This window comes from Leptodactylus fuscus, chromosome 4 (assembly GCF_031893055.1).
Source record: "Leptodactylus fuscus isolate aLepFus1 chromosome 4, aLepFus1.hap2, whole genome shotgun sequence".
In the NCBI taxonomy this organism is placed as follows: Eukaryota; Metazoa; Chordata; class Amphibia; order Anura; family Leptodactylidae; genus Leptodactylus; species Leptodactylus fuscus.
Window position 1 is genome coordinate 135,683,855 of NC_134268.1, and position 21,438 is coordinate 135,705,292.

At 40.9% G+C, this 21,438-nt stretch overlaps 2 protein-coding genes across 2 annotated transcripts in view; one reads left to right on the plus strand and one right to left on the minus strand.

Moving 5' to 3' along the window:
- Positions 1-9,045, plus strand: part of SACM1L (SAC1 like phosphatidylinositide phosphatase) — a 38,971-nt gene extending 29,926 nt beyond the window's left edge. The window contains exons 15-20 of the mRNA XM_075271135.1: positions 3,702-3,771; positions 4,375-4,447; positions 4,535-4,628; positions 5,170-5,262; positions 6,549-6,606; positions 8,401-9,045. Of these exons, the coding sequence (XP_075127236.1) occupies positions 3,702-3,771; positions 4,375-4,447; positions 4,535-4,628; positions 5,170-5,262; positions 6,549-6,606; positions 8,401-8,537 (525 nt within the window). The 3' untranslated portion in view covers positions 8,538-9,045. The remainder of the gene's footprint in view (positions 1-3,701; positions 3,772-4,374; positions 4,448-4,534; positions 4,629-5,169; positions 5,263-6,548; positions 6,607-8,400) is intronic.
- Positions 9,046-11,819: 2,774 nt separating this feature from the next.
- On the minus strand, positions 11,820-20,756 carry SNRPD1 (small nuclear ribonucleoprotein D1 polypeptide). The gene is made up of 4 exons (XM_075272213.1): positions 20,609-20,756; positions 20,380-20,456; positions 17,266-17,457; positions 11,820-11,906 (listed from the first exon to the last, which is right to left on the minus strand). The coding sequence occupies exons 1-4, from the start codon at positions 20,620-20,622 to the stop codon at positions 11,830-11,832; spliced, it is 360 nt and encodes a 119-aa protein (XP_075128314.1). The 5' UTR covers positions 20,623-20,756; the 3' UTR covers positions 11,820-11,829.
- Between the last annotated feature and the right edge of the window lie 682 nt (positions 20,757-21,438).

The window sequence follows — 21,438 nt, forward strand, 5'->3', positions numbered from 1 at the left end:
GCACTGTGACCAGGGGGCCCTAGAAGACGAGACCCACTTCCTGCTACACTGCACCAAATACTCAGCTGTGAGGGCCGTCTACTACCAAAGACTCTCTGCCCACATCCCAGACTTCATATCTGCAGATGAGAAAAGGAAACTCTACATCCTACTGGGAGAAGAAGAGGCCACTGTGGAGATCGCTGCCCAATACGTGTCCAGCTGTCACCAAATAAGAGGAAGATGAGACTCCATGGACTGTTATATTTATCCCAATACACCCGCCCCACCCCACCTCCCCATATAGCAGTCACCAACGAAGAGGAAGATGAGACTCCACGGACTGTTATGCCCCAAACCAACCGCCCCACCCCACCTCCCCATATAACGGTCACCAACGAAGAGGAAGATGAGACTCCATGGACTGTTATACCCCAAACCACCCACCCCACCCCCACCACTCACCCACCCGAGTCCAACTCCCCCCCCCCCCCCAACTTTACTAGCTTTGGCTATGCCAAATATCTATTCGGACGTGCCAATAAAGCTTTTTTTTATTTGATTTGATTTGTAATGGGTTGGACCCCCTTTTGCCTTCAGAACTGCCTCAATTCTTCATGGCATAGATTCAACAAGGTGCTGGAAGCATTCCTCAGAGATTTTGGTCCATATTGACATGATGGCATCACACAGTTGCCGCAGATTTGTCGGCTGCACATCCATGATGCGAATCTCCCGTTCCACCACATCCCAAAGATGCTCTATTGGATTGAGATCTGGTGACTGTGGAGGCCATTGGAGTACAGTGAACTCATTGTCATGTTCAAGAAACCAGTCTGAGATGATTCCAGCTTTATGACATGGCGCATTATCCTGCTGAAAGTAGCCATCAGATGTTGGGTACATTGTGGTCATAAAGGGATGGACATGGTCAGCAACAATACTCAGGTAGGCTTTGGCGTTGCAACGATGCTCAATTGGTACCAAGGGGCCCAAAGAGTGCCAAGAAAATATTCCCCACACCATGACACCACCACCACCAGCCTGAACAGTTGATACAAGGCAGGATGGATCCATGCTTTCATGTTGTTGACGCCAAATTCTGACCCTACCATCCGATTGTCGCAGCAGAAATCGAGACTCATCAGACCAGGCAACGTTTTTCCAATCTTCAATTGTCCAATTTCGATGAGCTTGTGCAAATTGTACCCTCAGTTTCCTGTTCTTAGCTGAAAGGAGTGGCACCCGGTGTGGTCTTCTGCTGCTGTAGCCCATCTGCCTCAAAGTTCGACGTACTGTGCGTTCAGAGATGCTCTTCTGGCTACCTTGGTTGTAACGGGTGGCTATTTGAGTCACTGTTGCCTTTCTATCAGCTCGAACCAGTCTGGCCATTCTCCTCTGACCTCTGGCATCAACAACGCATTTCCGCCCACAGAACTGCCGCTCACTGGATGTTTTTTCTTTTTCGGACCATTCTCTGTAAACCCTAGAGATGGTTGTGCGTGAAAATCCCAGTAGATCAGCAGTTTCTGAAATACTCAGACCAGCCCTTCTGGCACCAGCAACCATGCCACGTTCAAAGGCACTCAAATCACCTTTCTTCCCCATACTGATGCTCGGTTTGAACTGCAGGAGATTGTCTTGACAATGTCTACATGCCTAAATGCACTGAGTTGCCGCCATGTGATTGGCTGATTAGAAATTAAGTGTTAACGAGCAGTTGGACAGGTGTACCTAATAAAGTGGCCGGTGAGTGTAGAACTGCCTGTGGGCAAAATGGTGAAAGGTCCTCTTTAATAGCCTTATCATCCCCCTCTTCTCACCATACAGTTCTATGTGTGACCTGGATATGGCTATGGATTTCACCTGCATAGTGGTGAAAGATCAGTCTTGATGTGCGAGAAGAACAAACACTTTTAAAGGGGTTGTTTTCCAGGCAGAATTTATTTTAGCTTGGCTCTTAGGAGAACGTGAGCGGGGAGACTCCCGGCCCACACTCGAAGCCCCGCCTTCTCTATAATACTAGTCGGGAGAGGGGGCAGGGCTTAGGAGAGTGTGGGCGGGGAGTACTAACATGCTCAGCTGGGCTATTCCTTAGTACTACTAACATGCTCAGGTGGGCTATTACACTAAGGAATAGCCGAGCTGAGCGTGTTAGTAGCACTAAGGAATAGCCAAGCTGAGCTAGTCGTGTTACTACAGGAGGAGTAGCTGGAGGGATGGTTGAGTTTAGTGCAGAGCTCTTTAATCTCCGGTGTCTGGAGTAGCCGGGCTAACCGCACGGGCTCTCCGCACGGGCTCTGCTATATCTCGCTATAAAAATGCATTGACCAGCATTGATTGGCCAGTGTACGGGCATTCGCACAATCAACGCTGGCCAATGCATTCCTATGGGAAAAAGTCAGCTCACGCATATCACAAGCTGACAGGGATCCCGACAAGATAGAGCCCCAAAGAGCTGGGTGAGTGACATTCCCCCCTAAATAAAGGTTATCCCTAGCTAACCCTGCCTGTAGATGTCCCTGTCTCACATTCATATAGTTCACAGTCCCAAATTAGTCGAATAGTAGATCTACCATTCGTCTAAATTGGAGGTTATCTGTTTCCGGCCGCCAATTCCTTTTTCTGATTTTTTTTTTTCACTGCCTCCGTTGTCATAGTTCCTGTCCCACCTACCCTGCGCAGTTATTGGTGCAAAAAACGCGCCAGGGAAGGTGGGAGGGGAATCAAATTTTTAGTGAGTTTGCCACCTGGTGTTTGATTGGAATCGAACACCTCGAATGGCCTGATATTCGATCGAATATTAATTCAATCGAACGCCGTTTGCTCATCTCTAGTAATGAGTAATAAGATTAATATGTAAAAAGTAATTCAGCTTGATAAATGGAGAAGGAAACACATTTATGAAATAAGATTTATTAAAAAGTTTGTTATATTCCCACCACTTCCAAAACGGAACGTCACCGGATTATCAGTGTCCCGCTCCAGGAAAATGGGTAAACATTTTTTGTTTTTTTAAATTGATGTAAATTAGAAGTTAGGTGGGGGAGGTAGTTTAGTTTAGGGGTTATCATTTTATCCTGGACAACCCCTTTAATGACAGTTTGTTTAAACACTCTCAGGGTTGCTCTTTGCTTACACTACTCACTCTCCTCAATACCCAGCTACCTCTGCACTTAATCCCCACTCCCAGCCCGGCTCACTGATTGCTTTTACACATTCACCCCACTATGCCCAGTCAGCAGACTTTAAAGAAGTGCACAGAAAGTGTTTTTCCTTCTAAAGAGCTGCTGGTGCGTGCCCCTTGTGGTAGGCGTGCCATGTCTTGAGAACCACTGCGCTAGACCAGAATACCCCTCTGATTCAAATGCATGTGCAGAAACCCTTGTAAGAGACGCTCATTAGAGGTTGGAATAAGCTTTCCAATTTTATTGCACTACATGAGGAGTCAGCAACCTTCAGGTCTCCAGCTGCTGTGAAACTGCAACTCCCAACTTGCTCCATTCCTTTCCATAGTAGTTCCAAGAACAGTAGAGCGAGTATGCATGCTGGGAGTTGTAGTTTTATAACAGCTGCAGTGCCAAAGGTTGCCTACCCCTGCACTACATATTACGAACTAGTCCTGATGAGACCTGTTGGAAAAGGTGTCTCAAGTGCATGGTCACCTAGGGTCTTGTCGAATTCTACTTAAGTAAAAGTTTACTATTTCTTTCATGTTTCAGAGACTTGGAGTGCTCCATATTGGGCAGCGAATTGAAGAGCAAGTACAGTTTGAAAAGATTTATAAAAATGGTAATGTTCCTACTAATGTTAAGAAATGGAACTCCATAGTAACTAAAATTTTTAGTTTTTACGTTTTTGTTCTTTTGACATTCCATCATCTTTATTTTGACCGTTCACAGACTTTTATGAGGGCTTATATTTTGGGGGATAAATTTTAGTTCATAATCCCACTGTTAAATATTTTGTGCAAAGTATAAAATTCAGAATTGGGCAGAACTGGGGAAAAAAATGCAGTAGCTCCATTTTCTTGCAGGTTTCATATTTATAGTGTTCACAGTACGATAAATAAAGCACATTTTTTATTTTAGAAGTCAGTACGGTCACTCCAATACCAAATTTATATGTGTGTATATACAGTGGCATGCTGTTGAAAGGCACTATGTGTATGTATATATTATCTATAGTATTATATGTGTGTGTGTATAATAAAATGTTAGTTTTATTGTGACAAAGGAGCTTAACTAATGTGATTTATTTATGAAGAGGGGACGATTTGAAACTTTGTTTTAAAACTATTTAAACAATGAGCTATCACTAAAGATGTGACATGAATGTAAAAATTGCATGTGTTAAGGTCTAGTGCTTTGTTCATATACTACCATATGTTCACAGCTTGGGCTGATAATGCCAATGCTTGTGCGAAGCAATATGCAGGAACAGGAGCTCTGAAGACAGACTTTACAAGGCAAGTTGAATTGTTGCTATATAAAAATGCTGTTCTGTATCACAAATTCATGTTTCCACCACCAAGCTAAATCCATTTGTTTTTCAGAACTGGCAAGCGGACACAGTGGGGTCTTATAATGGATGGCTGGAACTCTCTCATACGATATTACAAGAACAACTTCTCTGATGGATTTAGACAGGTAGGATGTTACATCAAGCTTTGGAAGATTTGCAAGCTACATTGTGATATATTGATATGGCAGAGTTAACCCAAACTTCTGCAATGGAGTAAACTGCTACAGTATGATAGAAGGTGACAATAACCAATAAATAGTCATTGAAAAATACTTGTCCATGGTTTGTGTTGTCTGTCACACTGCAGTAGTTTAAACCAATTGCAGAAGTAAGGGTTAACCCTGCTACATCTGTGTGTGATGTTCATCAGCCATGACAGAACAGGCATGGCCTGTAGGTTTTGGCAGTAGGCCCCTCCTCTTATAGCCAGCTGTTTCATGTTTGTTTGTTTGTTTTTTGTTTTTTTTTCCATAACACTATAGAGCAGATTTCTGAAACTATCTAAAATAAATAGTGTTACTCATAGCAACTACTGGCATCACAGATTTTACTTTATTCTGCCCTTGAAAATTGTAAACTGTAGGACCATTTAATCCCCTCCAGTACGTGGTAATGGTAACATTTAAAAATATAAAATTTGACATTGTCATTTTGTGTCTCTTGCAGGATTCAATTGATTTATTTCTTGGAAATTATTCAGTTGAAGAAGTTTATTCCACAAGTCCTTTACAAATCCAGAAAGACTGGAAATTTTTAGCTGTAAGTTTTCTAATCCAATGCACTAATTGTCTAATGGTATTACCTGGAAGTTGTGGGTATAATTTACTAAAACTTGTAGGAGATGTTTTATAGTGAATGCATTCAGAATGAAAAAATGAAGCATCTTTACAAATGGTCTTCATTAAATTTGGGGTTAAAGTGATGTTTTATTGTAAAAAGTATTATTTTATTTTTTTATCTCAATGGTTAAAAAAAATATATATATCTGTGAAACACCTGTAAAGTCAAAGTGCTTACTATATCCTTTGATAAATTCCTTGAGGGGTCTAGTTTCCAAAATGGGGCTATTGGAGGGGTCCAATGCAACATAGTTCCTGAAACGGATCCCAGCAAAGTCTGCCCTCTAGAAGCGCTCCTTCATTCTGTACCTTACTGTGTCGCCATACATTAGTTTACATCCACATGTGGGATAATTTCCTGCACAGGAGATATTGCATAACAGATTATGGATTGCATTTTCTCCTTTAACCCCTTGTGAATGTGTAAATTCTAGGGCTAAATGAATATATTAGTGACAGAGATTGATCATTTTAAATTTGACCTCCATTTTGTTTTAATGGCTGTGAAATGCTGAAGGGCTTTAGACACTTTGTGAGTGCTGTTTTGAATTCTTTCAGGATGGCAGTTTTTAGAATGAGGTGATTTATGAGGGTTTCTATTAGAGAGGTCATTCAAAACCCTTCAGAACTGAACTGGTCCCTTGACAAATGTGCTTTGGAAAATGACTGCTTGACTTGCAAGCCTTTTATCTGAAATAAATGAAAGGGTGATTACCACTGACATATAGTATAATGTGGCATGAAAAAACAATCTCAGAATCAGTTACAGCGTCTCAAAGATATTACCACATAGAGTGACATGTCAGTTTAGCAGAATGAGGCCTGGTCATTAAAGCACTTTTAGGCTGTGTCCTTAAGGGGTTAAAGTTGCTGTTGCGTACGCTAAATTCACACTTAAGACTATAGTTTTTACAAAACGCCATAGGATTGCTACATAGTTGCGCTTTATTCCTGTAGCATCATTTTAACTTGTGTAGTTTTGTAAAAAATGTTTACAATGACCATTTAAATCAGGGGTCAGCAACCTTCAGTACTCCCACTGCTTTGAAACTACAACTCCCATCATGCTCCATTCACTTCCATAGAAGTTCCAAGGACAGCAGAGCAAGTATACATGCTGGGAGTTGTAGTTTTACAATGCGAAGGTTGCCGACCTCTGGTTTAAACCAATGATTTCATTTCTAACTTGTCTCTTTATCTTTACAGTTGCCAATTATAATGGTGGTTGCATTTTCCATGTGCATTATCTGTCTACTCATGGCCGGTAAGTCTTCTAAACTCTTAGTATGTTGTCCAACTATCTTTCAGCTTGTTACTAAAATCAGGCATCTTGTTCTATTAAAAGTATAAGATAATGAGGCATTTGCAGAACAATTCACAATCAATACATATCCTATCAAGAGTATACTAAGTAATGCGGAAATAAGTGACATTTGTCTTGTCGATTGTAATGATACAGTTGAAAGGGGAAAAACAAAATAGATAAGAGAGAGGAAAACAAAGATCCTAATGTAACTAAATGCTCAACAAGCAATGGAATGGGGGACAATATATAAGGCTGCGTTCACACGGAGTAACGCACCGCTCATTCTGAAACTTACACGTGTCAGAGTGAGTGCAGTAAAACTGAATCCCATTGACTCCAATGGGTTCGGTCTTACGCACGTATCACATTGAAAGCAATAGGTAAAACAAGCCTCCTATTGAGTTCAATGGGTAGCGCGCGTAAGACCGAACCCATTGGAGTCAATGGGATTCTGTTTTACTGTGCTCACTCTGACATGTGTTTACATGTCAGAATGAGTGGCGTGTTACTCCGTGAGAACACAGTCTAAGAGGAAAGAAAAGAAAGTGAGAGTTGATGAGTCTGTGAAGATGCTGTGTAACTGCATTGCAGATATACATCGGGTTGTAGTAGAGTAGGCAACTTGATGATGCAAGAGGATGTGTAAGGTCAAGCACCAAGCTGGAGGTTCTTCTTAGCTAGTCACTAGGGCTCCCATTAGTGGTATTAGTTTCTTACATCACTTGATTAGTCTGTCTAACCTTACATACCACTGATCAGCTCATAAAAGCCATAAGAAAGGATATCAAGATTTGCTTCCATGATCAACCACATAGGGAGGCCATGTTTCTTTGGTGTGAAGAGGGTGGACCTATTGAAAGCAGTGAGTGGATTCTATCTCAGACCAGGTTACGTGTTGCGAGGCAAATTGTTCTTCATAATGGCACCATGTACTAGGTAGGAGGGAAAAATTCTGAATGGGGCTCAATTAGGAAAAAAAAATGCATATGCTGCCAAAATAGCATGTATGATTATTTCAATACCAAACTTTTTGCCATGTTTTATTCAAGTTTAAAAAAAAAAAAAAAAAAAAAAGTTAAACGATTGCTTTGAATTGCCATATTCTGACTCCTGTAACTTATTTTATATATATTTGTGTATGGAGCTGTGTAAGGCATTTTTATTTTATTTACATAATTTTGCAGATTGTAAATGTTTTAATCACTTTTTAATCCATTTTTTGAGAAAGCGAAAGCAGCAGTTTGGCCATTTTTTTTTTTTAAAAAGATATTCTCAAAAGGTTTTTAGTTTGGGCACATTTGGATGAAATGAAACCTAATATGTTTATATCAGATTTATTTTTCTATTTTTTTTTTTTTTAAATAGGATCTAGGGGAAGGAGGTGAATTGAAATTTTACATTTCAAACCTTTTTAAAGTTTCTTTTTATTTCATGACACCCCCCCCCCCAGGACTTAACTCAACGGGTCTGATTACTGGTACAATATACTGCAATACAGCTACATTACAGTATATAGTAAGGTCCATTCAATTTTAATACAGATAGCCGTTAATCTTCTCCCAGCTGATCTGTAGACAGATCACCGGCACCCAGTTTAAACACAGCACACAGTGCTCATTGAACTTCCGGGTGCTCCGTGTTGGCTAATTAGCATATCAATAAAAACAGGCTAATTCAAAAACCGTGTGTGTGTGGTAGGTAGTGTGCTGCTATTGTTATGTTATATTGATAAGTTATATGTATTTTTTGTAGGTGACACTTGGACTGAGACCCTGGCCTATGTTCTTTTCTGGGGTATTGCTAGCATTGGAACAGCCACGATTATCCTTTACAATGGCAAAGACTTTGTTGATGCTCCAAAACTAGTGCAAAAGGAGAAGATGGACTGAATTTGTATTTGTTCAAGGCATTTCGGCAGTGATTGTTCCACAAGCCATAGCTGGAGTCTATACTAATCTGCTTTCAATCACATTGTTGATCGTTCTAATGGTGAAGCTGATTAATTTCATTATAATACAGGAGCATCTTCATGGCATAAAACTCATTACTATTTGACATGGAGCACAACATACTCTTAAACAATGATCTGCTTCTCAATGTGCACTTTCCATTGACTTGCAGTGTAATTACATTACAGGAAATGAGACCTCATCTTTAAGTCAATAGTTATACAATAAAGACTTTCATTTTCAGTTCCATGCCTTAAGATAGTCTTAATTTTTTTTTCTTCTTCAAACACGGTTTAAACAAGCACGATAAATACTTTAGCTCTTAAACATTCCTCTATTGTGTGTAATAAGACCTTTTCTTTCCTTCATTTGTATGCCTTAATTTATAATAAAATGTATTAATTTACATATTGCTAGAACTATTTGCTTTAAGAAATGTACAGTCAGGCAGAAAAGCATATAATGTATATACGCGTACTGCAATGCTAGGTTTTATCTTTGTTTCCTATATAATCTTGCATTGTCATATACTGTACATGGAGGTGGCATTATGGTTCATGAGTAAATAAATGAAAAGATAAGCGATTATGTAAGATTTCAGGCTGGACATTTGATTGGGATTGGAAAACTTTTAAACTAATATTGAATGGTGTTTATTCATCCAAAAGTTAATGTTTTAATAGATGTATAGAAAAAGTATATACATTCTTAGCTGTTTGAAGACTGTAGAAGCTGTTTGGGGTGCACGATCCTAGCTTCGGGACTGTGGAGAAGCCATGCGCCAATAAATATTGAAGTAAGGGGAAGGATTCGAGCCATGTCCCAGCTTCATAAAATATAACTTTTAATTCATACGAAGTTTAAAAACCGATAGGTATAGACAAAAAGTGAAAAAGTTAGAGACAAACATAAGTGTTTTGTATATACCCATCAATTTTTAAACTTCATATGAATTAAAGGGGTTGTCCCATCACAAGGATCCTATCTATACTGCTTGTTAATGTAAGACTTTTCCTAAATACACTGCTTCAGCAAAACTGCTTTGTTTGTCCACTATCTTACTTTATTCAATTCATTGTTGACACAGCCCTGACTTATCTGCTCAAAAGTCAAGTGATGTATCTGCTGCTCTCAGGGGGGAGGGAGGAGGGGCTAAGGGCACAGGAGCGAGCCTGTGTGTACACCACACATGTGACCTACCTCCCTGCTATCAGATAGAGGAGGGGAGCTGCTTGCTTTCTGAACTCGTCTTCTGTTCTCCCATTTATCAGGTTAGCTAATTCAATTGTGTTCACTATGGCAGAGACAGGCAGTATTGTGCATATAGTGTTTGAGGACCTTTGACATCACAGGCCCTTCACCCGCCCCATAGGATCACGCTATGCAGTGGCCGCAGCTACACACTGATTTGGGGGTGGAGCTAAATGGCAGGTTGCATGAAACCCCACCCAACAAATGTCAAGAAACCAGGAAAAAATTTTTTTACAGCAGGGAAGACTGGTGAGTATGCGACATAGGAATACCCCTTTAAGTTATATTTTATAAAGCTGGGACGTGGCTCGAATCCTTCCCCTTACTTCAATATTTATGAATGTTTTAATGCTTCTCAAACTTTTCTTCCCACTCACCTATGAACATTTGTGGTTTTTAGGGACTAAAAGCTTATACAGATGGTCTCCATGGACAGGTCTATTGCCACACTAAAAAGTCACTTTTCACCCAAAGTGCTATACTTTATGTATTTTGGATCTGCTATAATATGGACAATATATGTGGTCTGATTTTTACAGACTCAAAGGCAATTTAGGTAATTGGTCCCTAAAATGGATTAATGGTCTTTGGAAAGTCTAAATCGTGCGTTAGGTAGAACTAGGTCATTTTTCGGGCAAGAAATACTTTCGAATTTATATTTTGTACTTGCATTCAGCAGTGTCGTTTTTACAGGCAAAAGTATGTGCTCATTTTTGATGTATACAGCACAGCAAAACAGACTTAGGCCCCACAATGACTTTTACTGTGGACTTTCTGCTTTAATTATAGCTATGGGGTAATCACTGTTTTTTCACACAGTGCATTTTCCAGCAGAGTGAGTGTGTGTGTGGGGATGGAATAGAACGCCATCCACTTTGCTGTAACTGTATACCACCATGGGTAAACTGTACCAGTTACGCCATATGGGGCCCCAGCCTTAAGGCTAGGGCCCGACGGGATGGAAACACCATGGCAAAAATCGCAGCATTATACAGTACTTGCAAAGTGGATGGGATTCATGCAGGAGAAAGAAAAAAAACCAAACAGCGTGGACACACTGCAAATGTCAAAACAGTCACGGTTTTGAAAAATCGCAGCATGTCAATTATAGCTACGAAAACGCTGGCGGATTCCCTGTAGATATAACTGACTAAGTCAATGGAGGAAAACTCTGAACTTTCTGTTAAGAGTAGAGATGAGCCAGTATTGTTCGGATCAGCCGATCCGAACAGCACGCTCCATAGAAATGAATGGATGCACCTGGTACTTCCACTTTGACGGCGGCCGGCCGCTTAACCCCCCACGTGCCGGCTACGTCCATTCATTTCTATGCGAGTGTGCTGTTCGGATCGGCTGATCCGAACAGTACTCGCTCATCTCTAGTTAAGAGCAATGCGTTCGTGCGGCAGTTGTTCCTGCAGCGATTTAGCGCTGTGTTTCTGGCCCGTAGGGCCTTAGCCTAAATCTGTTTCCTTCGAAAAGCCCCAATTGCCACCAGTTAGCTAAATAGGTGTAAATGTGTTGAGCACCATGAATAAGATGCAAACAAATCATAGAAAAATCCATGAATAGTAGACAGGATAAGAATGCCACATGGGTGGTGTCAGTTTCTCTCCAACAGTAGTATAGGAATTTCCCAAAAAAATTAATTTCCATTCCTCACTGATGGCAAGGACCAGTTTTAGTTTAATAAAGCTGTATCCAAAGCTTACACAGAAGATAAATTAATGGATTTCAAGTCTTGTTAGGATCTTTAATATGTTAGAGAACAAAAATCCCAACTGTGCTCTGCTCCTTTTATTACACTTCAGGAAGGAAAAAAAAAACTAGATCAAGAATGTTTAAGGTTTTAACAATTTTATTCAAAAATGAAAGTTTCATAAACCCCAGTGTGGATGTGCACAAGTTCTAAATGCATTATTAAAATTTAACAAAAAAAAACTGTACAAAATGATATTTTGTCCATATGTGTTTTCTTAATCTATCGTCTTGGTCCACCTCTTCCTCTGCCACGACCTCTTCCTCGACCACGGCCTCGGCCCCTGCCACGTCCAGCAACTGAATTCAAAGAGGTATGAAAACATTAAGTCAAAATATGAGTACTACATACACTACACAAGCAGAGCAGGTACTCAAATATGAGTTATAGTCATGTTAATAAGTTAACTATATACAACTGACATATTGGTATACAAAGGATGCAGCATGAGGACAAGCTATATTGGAGTTAGTGTATGTATATATAGAATGTCTAAGGTCTTCAGACACTTGGTATAAAGTGATTGTCAGTAACACATATGGGCAACATACATGGAGCTGGGTGGAGTCCCTGACCTCTAAATATAACTTCAACTATGGAGAAGTCTGATCATTGACTACTAGAGATGAGCGAACACTGTTCGGATCAGCCGATCCGAACATCACGCACCCATAGAAATGAATGGAAGCACCTGTGACGCCGGCCGGCTGCCGGCAAAGTCAGCGTCACAGGTGCTTCCATTCATTTCTATGGGTGCGTGCTGTTCGGATCAGCTGATCCGAACAGTGTTTGCTCATCTCTATTGACTACCTATTACTTATAGGCAAAAAAAATAAAAATAAAATTCTACCTTTATGAAAAGGTCAATAAAATTTCCAGTTTTTATATGTAAGCTCAATATATCACATAGTAGTCACATGGGAAAGGAAATACCGTATTTTTCGGACTATAAGACGCACCCAGGTTTTAGAGGAGAAAAATAGGGAAAAAAAATTTTCAGGCAAAAAATGGTAAAATATTTAATATATGGGAGCTGTAGTTTTGGAACAGCTGCAAGGCCACATTGACAGGTGACCTTGCAGCTGTACGGGGATGTATAGGGCGTTTTTTTTGTGGGGCCAGGTGTACTTTTTAGATATACCATTTTGGGAAATGTTTATTGCTTAGATCACCTTTTATTTAATTCAGAGGCAAAACAGAGAGGAAAAACCCGGCAGTTTAGCACTTTTGATTTTGACGTTCACTGTACATAAAAATATTAGTAGACCGGGCATTTTCAGACACAGGGATACCTAATGTATATGTTTCACAGTAATGTTATACTTTTATATGTATTCTAGGGAAAGGAGGTGAACTTATTTTATTTTTTATTATATTTTTTTAAGTTTTTTTTTTTTTTTTTTACTATTTTATTATCCCCCGCCTAGGGGGCTTGAACCTGCAATAATTTGATTGCAAGTCCCATAGACGGCAATACAAGTGTATTGCCGTCTATGGGAGATTCTATACATTACTATCGCGGAGGGTCATAGACCAGCCGCGATAGTAATATATATCTATGACAGGCCTCGGAGCCTTCATTAGGCTCCCGGCTGTCATCGGAACAGGTCGGCTCCTGCGGCCTCGCCGTGCAGGAGCCGGCCTGCATCACTAAAGGTATGGGGCCGGTGGGGACCGGCCCCGGGGCTAACTAACTGCCGGGACCTGCGGAGGAGGAGCGGATTTGCAGCATGGCCGCGCTACTGCCACCGCTGGTTTTCTTCAGCGGCAGGAGCGTGGCAATCCGCAGGCCCCGGCAGCTAAGACAGTCCCCGGCATCTGCTGTAATAGACCGGCGGATGCCGGGGAGTGTCTTAGCTGCCGGGGCCTGCAGTATTGTCACGCTCTTGCCGCTGAAGAAAACCAGCGGTGGCAGTAGCGCGGCAATCTGCAGGCCCCGGCAGCTAAGACACTCCCCGGCATCCGCCGGTCTATTACAGCAGATGCCGGGGACTGTCTTAGCTGCCGGGGCCTGCAGATTGCCGCGCTACTGCCGCTGAAGAAAACCAGCGGTGGCAGTAGCGCGGCCATGCTGCAAACCCACATTCAGACTATAAGACGCACCCTCATTTTCCTCCGAAATTTTGGGGAAAAAAAGTGCGTCTTATAGTCCGAAAAATACGGTAATTAAAAAAAAATTCTACAAGTTCATGACTGCAACATTACTTAAGAGGTGCCCAAACACAAAAAACTGTAATGCTTAATGATAGAGGCTGTGGCCCCACATTGTGAAAACACAGCGCTTTTTTTTGAGCCAAAGCCAAGAATGCCTACAAAGGGAATGGGAAATACATATGAAGTTCTTATACTTCTCCCTTCTGCTCAATCCACTTATGACCTTGGCTCAAAAAACAACAACAACAAAAAAAAAAGCTGTGTTTCCACACCATGGGGCTATAGCCTTAAGTAAAGTAAGGCTATGTTCACTGAGGAACTTGCTGCAAGTTTCATCCCAGGAGCCACCTCATTGTGTTCAATGGGAGGCAGAAATCACAGCAGGACGTGGAAAAAAGCATCCTGCTTAGAGATGAGCGAGTACTATTTGAAACGGCAGTATATAAACGGCAGTAATAGCACGCTCCCATAGGAATGAATGGGAGCGGCTGTCACGAAGGGGGTTAAAGCGACAGGACGCCAGCCCTGGCTACGTGCATTCATTCCTATGGGAGCGTGCTATTCGGAACTGCCGTTTCGAATAGTGCTCGCTCATCTCTAGTCCTGCTCAATCTTGAAACAGAGTCCACGGCTCGAGACTCTCTGCAGATTAGGCCCATTCATCCAGGCTTAAATCAGCAGCAGGATGGCGTGATGGAATGCCAACGCACCGCAAAATAGCTGGTGTGGAAAATGTGGAATTTCTCTTCATTTTCTACAGTGCAAACTTAGCCTAACTTCCCTCCCCTGCACTGCAATTTTGTAGTGCACTGTATTAGCTATCAGCCTTGTGCGTGGACATTTTCAGCACCTTTTGTAATGTGGACTTATTTTCCACTAAATACAAGTATGTTCAGTTCTTACAGCTCGCCTTTACATTCACAAGTAATTTGCATATTTTCAAGTTGTATTCCCAAGTGGTACATCCTGTATATAAGAGGCTAGGAGTGCACATTATGAGTGAGCAGTTGATTAATATTCTACTGCCCACTGGTTGATTTATTGCCTCATTAAGAAAACCACTTTTTAAAGAAAAATAAAATTTTTAGATTGAAATGAATTTATTGAAAATTTTTTGGGTGGTATGCTTTAACAGTCTTGTAGAATTCACTTGCACCACGTAAGTGAATAGGATAATGTATAAGGAAAAATATATCTTTATATTTCATAGCCACTGGCTAACAGTACAAAGATTGAGAGTCTTCAGTAGTTGATATCTTTTTAATGGCTAACAAAAATGACAGATTGCAAGCTTTTGAGACAACAGGTCTTTTTATCAGGCATGATATGACAATTTCTGAAGGCATGCATTCTTATACACACAAAAAGTGCAAAGGAATCAAGTGACAAGTGATGGAAAGCAATACACAAATAAAGTAAAAAAAAAAACCAAATTATTAGTTCAAAGGATGGCTCTGAGTTTTATGATCCCTTTGATTAGCCATGTGATGTCTAGTTGTTGTAAAATCAATGCAAAAATGTAAGCAATGGAGCTGCACACTCTAATAGGTGGTGCTGGCAAAAAAAAAAAAAAAAAAAAAAAAAAAAAAAGGGGTCCTCTGACCCCAAACGTGCAAGGAAGTATATTGCCGAACACAGTTGTTGTAAATTGGCATAAAACTATGGGACAGATTTAAACCCCTCTGGAATGTGTCAAAGGTGGTCATGAGTTTATATTCCCATATTCTTCTGTCTCTCTTCAATTTGAAATTCCCCCATAACACCAAAATCTTCATGTCATTTATGATTTCTGCAATCAAAATCATATCATCAATGACATGAAGATTTTGGTGTTAAGGGGGAATTTTAAATCGAAGAGAGACAGAAGAATATGGGAATATAAACTACCCTATCTAGCAACAACTAAGGGCTTATTCACACAAGTGTTCCATCTAGAAGTCATTGTGCGGGTGTCAGACATACTTCCTGGACTGACCATGGACATGCATAATAAGTTATGATGCAGTCAGCTCCCAAAAAGCTAGTTTGCTACAGTACTGAATGGGCAGACTATTCCCAGCAGATGCTATAGAACATGCGTACTGGGACTTTGTTTTAGGCTACATTCAGACAACAGCAGCCTTGCATCTGAGGGGCAACGTTTTTCACAGATTCCCTCACATGTTACAGTATATGAAAGCAGGCAAAAATAGGAAATGATCTGTAAATTTGACAGTCTGTCACAACACAATGCCACCATGAGACTTCCATTAAAAATAGTTAAAGAGGACCTTTCACCATCTGGGGCACATGCAGTGTAATGCAGCGCTAGAAAGGCAGCTTTCCATGCTGTGTCCCCGGTGAAGAGCCATTTCTGACAGTCAAGAACACTCTTCCTCACAGCAGCATCTATAGAGTTGTACTAAGAGAGGGGCATTCCTTACCACCCAGTGATGACGCTGAGCGGTGAGGAACGCCCTTCCCGTACTCATCTATGGACAAGAACTATCAGGAGGGGAGGGGGCGTTCCTTGCCGCTCTCAGAGTACAGAGCAATAGACAGCTGCTGTAAGGAGGGGAGTTCCTGACTGACTGTCAGAAACACCCTTCTGACAGTGAAGAGCTACGGTATCGGCACAGATCGGGAAAGCCGACAGTACGCTAAATTCAGCGCACTGTCGGCTTTCTAGCGGTGTATTAGACTGCATGTGCCCCAAATGGTGAAAGGTCCTCTTTAATCACGGTTGTGTGAATGTAGCTGAAGAATAGCCATTGGCCAAGACAGACTTTGGTGAATTCTCTGTATTTATGGCTACATTCATATGACATGCCATAAATACCTGGCAGGAGTGAAACCCGCCTTTATCTTGCAAATGAAGACTGGTTTGGATCACTTGTGGACCCAGACAGGGGGTCTTGTACAGGAGTTACAGAAATAGCAGACTTCGGGTCCAATGTGAGTCAATCACTTACTGATAGCCTGTCCTATAGACATAGCAGGGCCCTCAGTCCCATTGTGTGAAACGACTTTCTTTGTAATGTATCTTTCTGTCTGTATTTGAACCCTACAAATTGTATAGTGCTGCGGAATATGTTGGCGCTATATAAATAAAAATTTATTATGTTATAGCCATAAAAAAAAAAAATTAACCTCCCGCATGCCGGCTATGTCCATCCATTTCTATGGGAACGTGCTATTCGAAACGGCTGTTTGGAATAGTGTTCGCTTATCTCTAAGATGTTGATGATCCATGTTTGGCAAAAGCTGACACCCAGTATCCTCACTGACCAGACAATATCAGCAGCCACAATATGAAGAGCATAAAAGGTTCCTGGGCAGCATGACGCTTGCAGCATAAACATGCTGCTGAAAGGAACCATGTATGTGCACATAGCCAACTAATTTACATATTTCATCCCAAGCAGGTTTGACGTCATGCAGTGATACAGCGTTTGAACAGTTTTATTAACCATAAACAATTTCCGGACTTATTATTATTACAAGGCTTTCCAGAGCAAAACTTACCGGCTTCTCTCTTTTTGGATTTAACTTTTGGTTCAACATCAACAAGTAAGGTGTCAAGTGGCAAGCTGTCAGGTAGAATGAAGTAGCGGATGTTATTCCCACGAATACTTAATGTCTCCAACTGGACTGGTTCTCTGTTTTTAACAGTCATTTTGACAGCTTTCAGATGTGTATTCATACTCACATCGACACCTAGAAAACATTAAAAGTTACATTTTAAAATGAGAACTGTTAGTAAACCGTGCATGGGTGTAGACTTCCATTCATATAAACGGCCATAAAGCACACACCCCTGCAGCATATATAAGCTATTTGGGAGGGGAAAGTAAGGCTAGGTTCACATCTGCATTGGAGTCTCAATAGGAAACTTCTCTGCAGATCAAGAAGTCAAACAAGCAGGACTTTTCAGTATAAAACCAGCTGAAGCCCGGTAAACTGGGTCCACAGGTAACAATTTTTCTTTTTTTTTTTTTTTAAAGCAGTCTGGCTCCTTGTCTTTCGGGTTCCCATGCAGACTCATACGATAATATGAACCTAGCACACAACCAAGTCACGCTTTTGGCCATAACTCAATATGAAGCCATGAGTTCAGTTCACAAAGCTGTGCTCAGTCTGGGAGATATGACCCAAACTATTATTATATATGTATTTAAATTTAGCAACAAAACTTTGATTCAGCCATTTTAGTTTAGGAGACAATGGCTCCTAGGGTTTTTTTTTTTTGTTAACTTTTAAAGTCTGGAGCTTTGTGCACCCAGCACAGAAAGCATTTAAAGAGGGCCTTTCACCTCCTCGGGCATATGCGGTTTTATATAGCGCTACCACTGTCGGCTTTCACAATCTGTGCCCCTGGTGAAGAGCTATCAGTGCCGGTACCAAAGCTCTTCACCGACAGAGAGACATTTCTGACAGTCAGAAACGTCCTTCCTCACAGCAGCGCCTATAGACGAGTACTAAGGCGGCATTCCTCACCGCTCTCACAGTACAGCGCTATTAGGCACTGCTGTGAGGAAGAGCGTTATAAACACCCTTATGACGGTGAAGAGCTACGGTACCACCAGCGATAACTCTTCACTGGTGGCACAGATCGTAAAAGCCGATCGTAAAAGCCGACACAGTTAGAAAGCCAACAGTGCGCTGCATTCAGCGCACTGTTGGCTTTCTAACTGTGTATAAAGCCGCATATGCCCCAATTGATGAAACGTCCTCTAAGAACTCTAGTTGGTACAACTCTTATGCGCCAGTTTTATAGGACTCATTCACTTTACGGGACATCATCACAAAGGACAATTACATGAGTTTGTCCCCTATCAGTACTCAAAAATAATCAAGCATTACCAATAAAAACTGAATACCGTATATACTAGAGTATAAGCCGAATTTTTTAGCACAGTTTTTGTGCTGAAAAAGCCCCCCTCGGCTTATACTCGAGTCAGCAAAAAAAAACAACAATTTTTTGTTTTTTTAGGGGGGTAGGTCTATGACCAGCAGCAATATCAATGTATAGAACCTCCCATAAAATAGTGGGGGGAAAAAAAAAGCTTTAAGAAACAAAAATTAAAGTTCTAAATCCCTCCTTTCCCTAGAATAGACACAAAAGTAGAAGATTACTGTGAAACACATATACATTAGGTATCCTGGTGTCTGAAAGTGCCCGGTCTACTGAATATAGGGTATCTGCATTAACTCCTTTCCGAGGTTACAGGAGCACTGCAGATACCCTATAGTCAGCCAGGCTGAATTCCAAGTGGGGGGGGGGGGGGGACAGTCCTCAAGCTCAGGGAAGGGGCAGACAGACAATCAAAACACCCCCTCCCCCAGCAACTACTGCACCCAAAAACTCCGACCATTTTAATTTTTGAAATTTTCCAGTAGCTGCTGCATTTCCCCCCTAGGCTTATACTCGAGTCAATAAGTTTTCCCAGATTTTTGTGGTAAAATTAGGGGGGGGTCGGCTTATACTCGAGTATATACGGTAACACACTGATAAAAAGTAACATCCCCACTACAATATCTATCCAACTATCTCACACATAGGTAACCAGTTGTGCCAATTCAGTTTTCATAAATTGCTTGAGGCGGTCAATGGAAATCAGATTTAGGTGGAAGCAGGTAGTGAATAGCCTAAAAAACCCTACATACGTGCAGGGAATATAATATATAGACTATAAACCCTACATACGTGCAGAGAATGAATAGACTATAAACCCTATATACATACATGCAGAGAATGAATGGACTATAATCCCTACATACTTGCAGGGAATGAATGGACTATAAATCCTATATACATGCAGGGAACGAATGGACTATAAATCCTATATACATGCAGGGAACGAATGGACTATAAATCCTATATACATGCAGGGAACGAATGGACTATAAACCCTATATATACATGCAGGGAATGAATGGACTATAAACCCTATATATACATGCAGGGAATGAATGGACTATAAACCCTATATATACATGCAGGGAATGAATGGACTATAAACCCTATATATACATGCAGGGAATGAATGGACTATAAACTCTACATATACATGCAGGGAATGAATGGACTATAAACCCTATATATACATGCAGGGAATGAATGGACTATAAACCCTATATATACATGCAGGGAATGAATGGACTATAAACCCTATATATACATGCAGGGAATGAATGGACTATAAACCCTATATATACATGCAGGGAATGAATGGACTATAAACCCTATATATACATGCAGGGAATGAATGGACTATAAACCCTATATATACATGCAGGGAATGAATGGACTATAAACCCTATATATACATGCAGGGAATGAATGGACTATAATCCCTATATATACATGCAGGGAATGAATGGACTATAATCCCTATATATACATGCAGGGAATGAATGGACTATAATCCCTACATATACATGCAGGGAATGAATGGACTACAAAACCTATATATACATGCAGGGAATGAATGAATGAACGAACTATAAATCCTATATACATGCAGGTTTCCCGTATACACACGTACGTTCACACACACACCGCCGACTGCCATTATTTGACAAATAGTATAAAGCAGCCTCAGTGACAGCTCCTCCAGCCATGGCCACACCGCCTACCTGTAATGGTTCCATGGACCTGTGTGCCGTTCTTCAGCTCCACAGTAACCGTTTCATGACTCAATTTCATCAAAAACCTGGAAGAGACAGAAAGCTCGTAACAATGGCAGGAGAGAGCAGAGCGCCCATCCCGTGCGCCCACTACACGGACACAGCAGACAGCTAGAGCTCCCAAGCTTTGTTCCCGCCTAATTGAATCCAACGCCATCCACTGCCCTCACAGTCTTACCTGACTAACTTCATGGCTTCCCGCAAGATTTGTGACTCACTAGCCCTCAGGAAGGAAAAAGCGGGAAAATAGTTGCAAGATTCAGCGCTATATTTATGTCTGAAGAGCCGACACTAGAAAAACGACAAATACACGGAGAACCGGAAGCCGGCTGAAACCCGGATGTGATAGTAGACAATGTAGCGGAAGTTACTTGTGTGTGTGTACGCTAGAGTAAGTGTCGTATGTTTAATCGGGTCTCCTCTTGTGCGTGTTGCGGCCATTTTGTTGTAGTCTATCGTATTGCATAAGGATTTTCCGAACCTTCATACTGCAGTACAAGTGTCTGTAGTAGTTTCGGAATAGCTATCCAATAGGCTTGCAGTTTTTTTTTTTTTTGTTTTTTTTTTAGCTTCTACAAAATGTGGAACAATATTTTATTTAGCTAATATTATTAATATTAATTATTATTTTAATATCAATTAAGAGCCTACGTTATAATGCCAGAACGTGGTGACTTCCAGAACGTGACATTTTGCATCTATGTGCAGGTTTTGATGACTGATTATACGTGTGATCTTTTATTGTATTTCATGTATTTTATGCACTGGTTGTAAATTTACCTGTAATTCAGCCCTGTGTTTTTTGTGTCTGTTTTGGCATTTCCATCTTGCCCTGCTGTAGTCTTTTTGATATCTATTTTGTAATTTATGTCAATAAATTTATATTTATTTTCCTTTTTTGGAGTGACAATTATTATAATAGATTGGTTTCGTTTTTTGTTTTTTGAAGCTGTTACTTTCCCAACCTTTTGTTTGCATTTAAGTGCGTTTTTTGATGGATTATTCCTA

Excerpts from the sequence above, each read along its gene's own strand:
- SNRPD1 (XM_075272213.1), bottom strand. Across the intron at positions 17,458-20,379 it reads GGTCCATGGAACCATTACAG|GTGTCGATGTGAGTATGAAT; the intron begins GTAGGCGGTGTG and ends AATGTTTTCTAG. Across the intron at positions 11,907-17,265 it reads ATCCAAAAAGAGAGAAGCCG|TTGCTGGACGTGGCAGGGGC; the intron begins GTAAGTTTTGCT and ends CTTTGAATTCAG.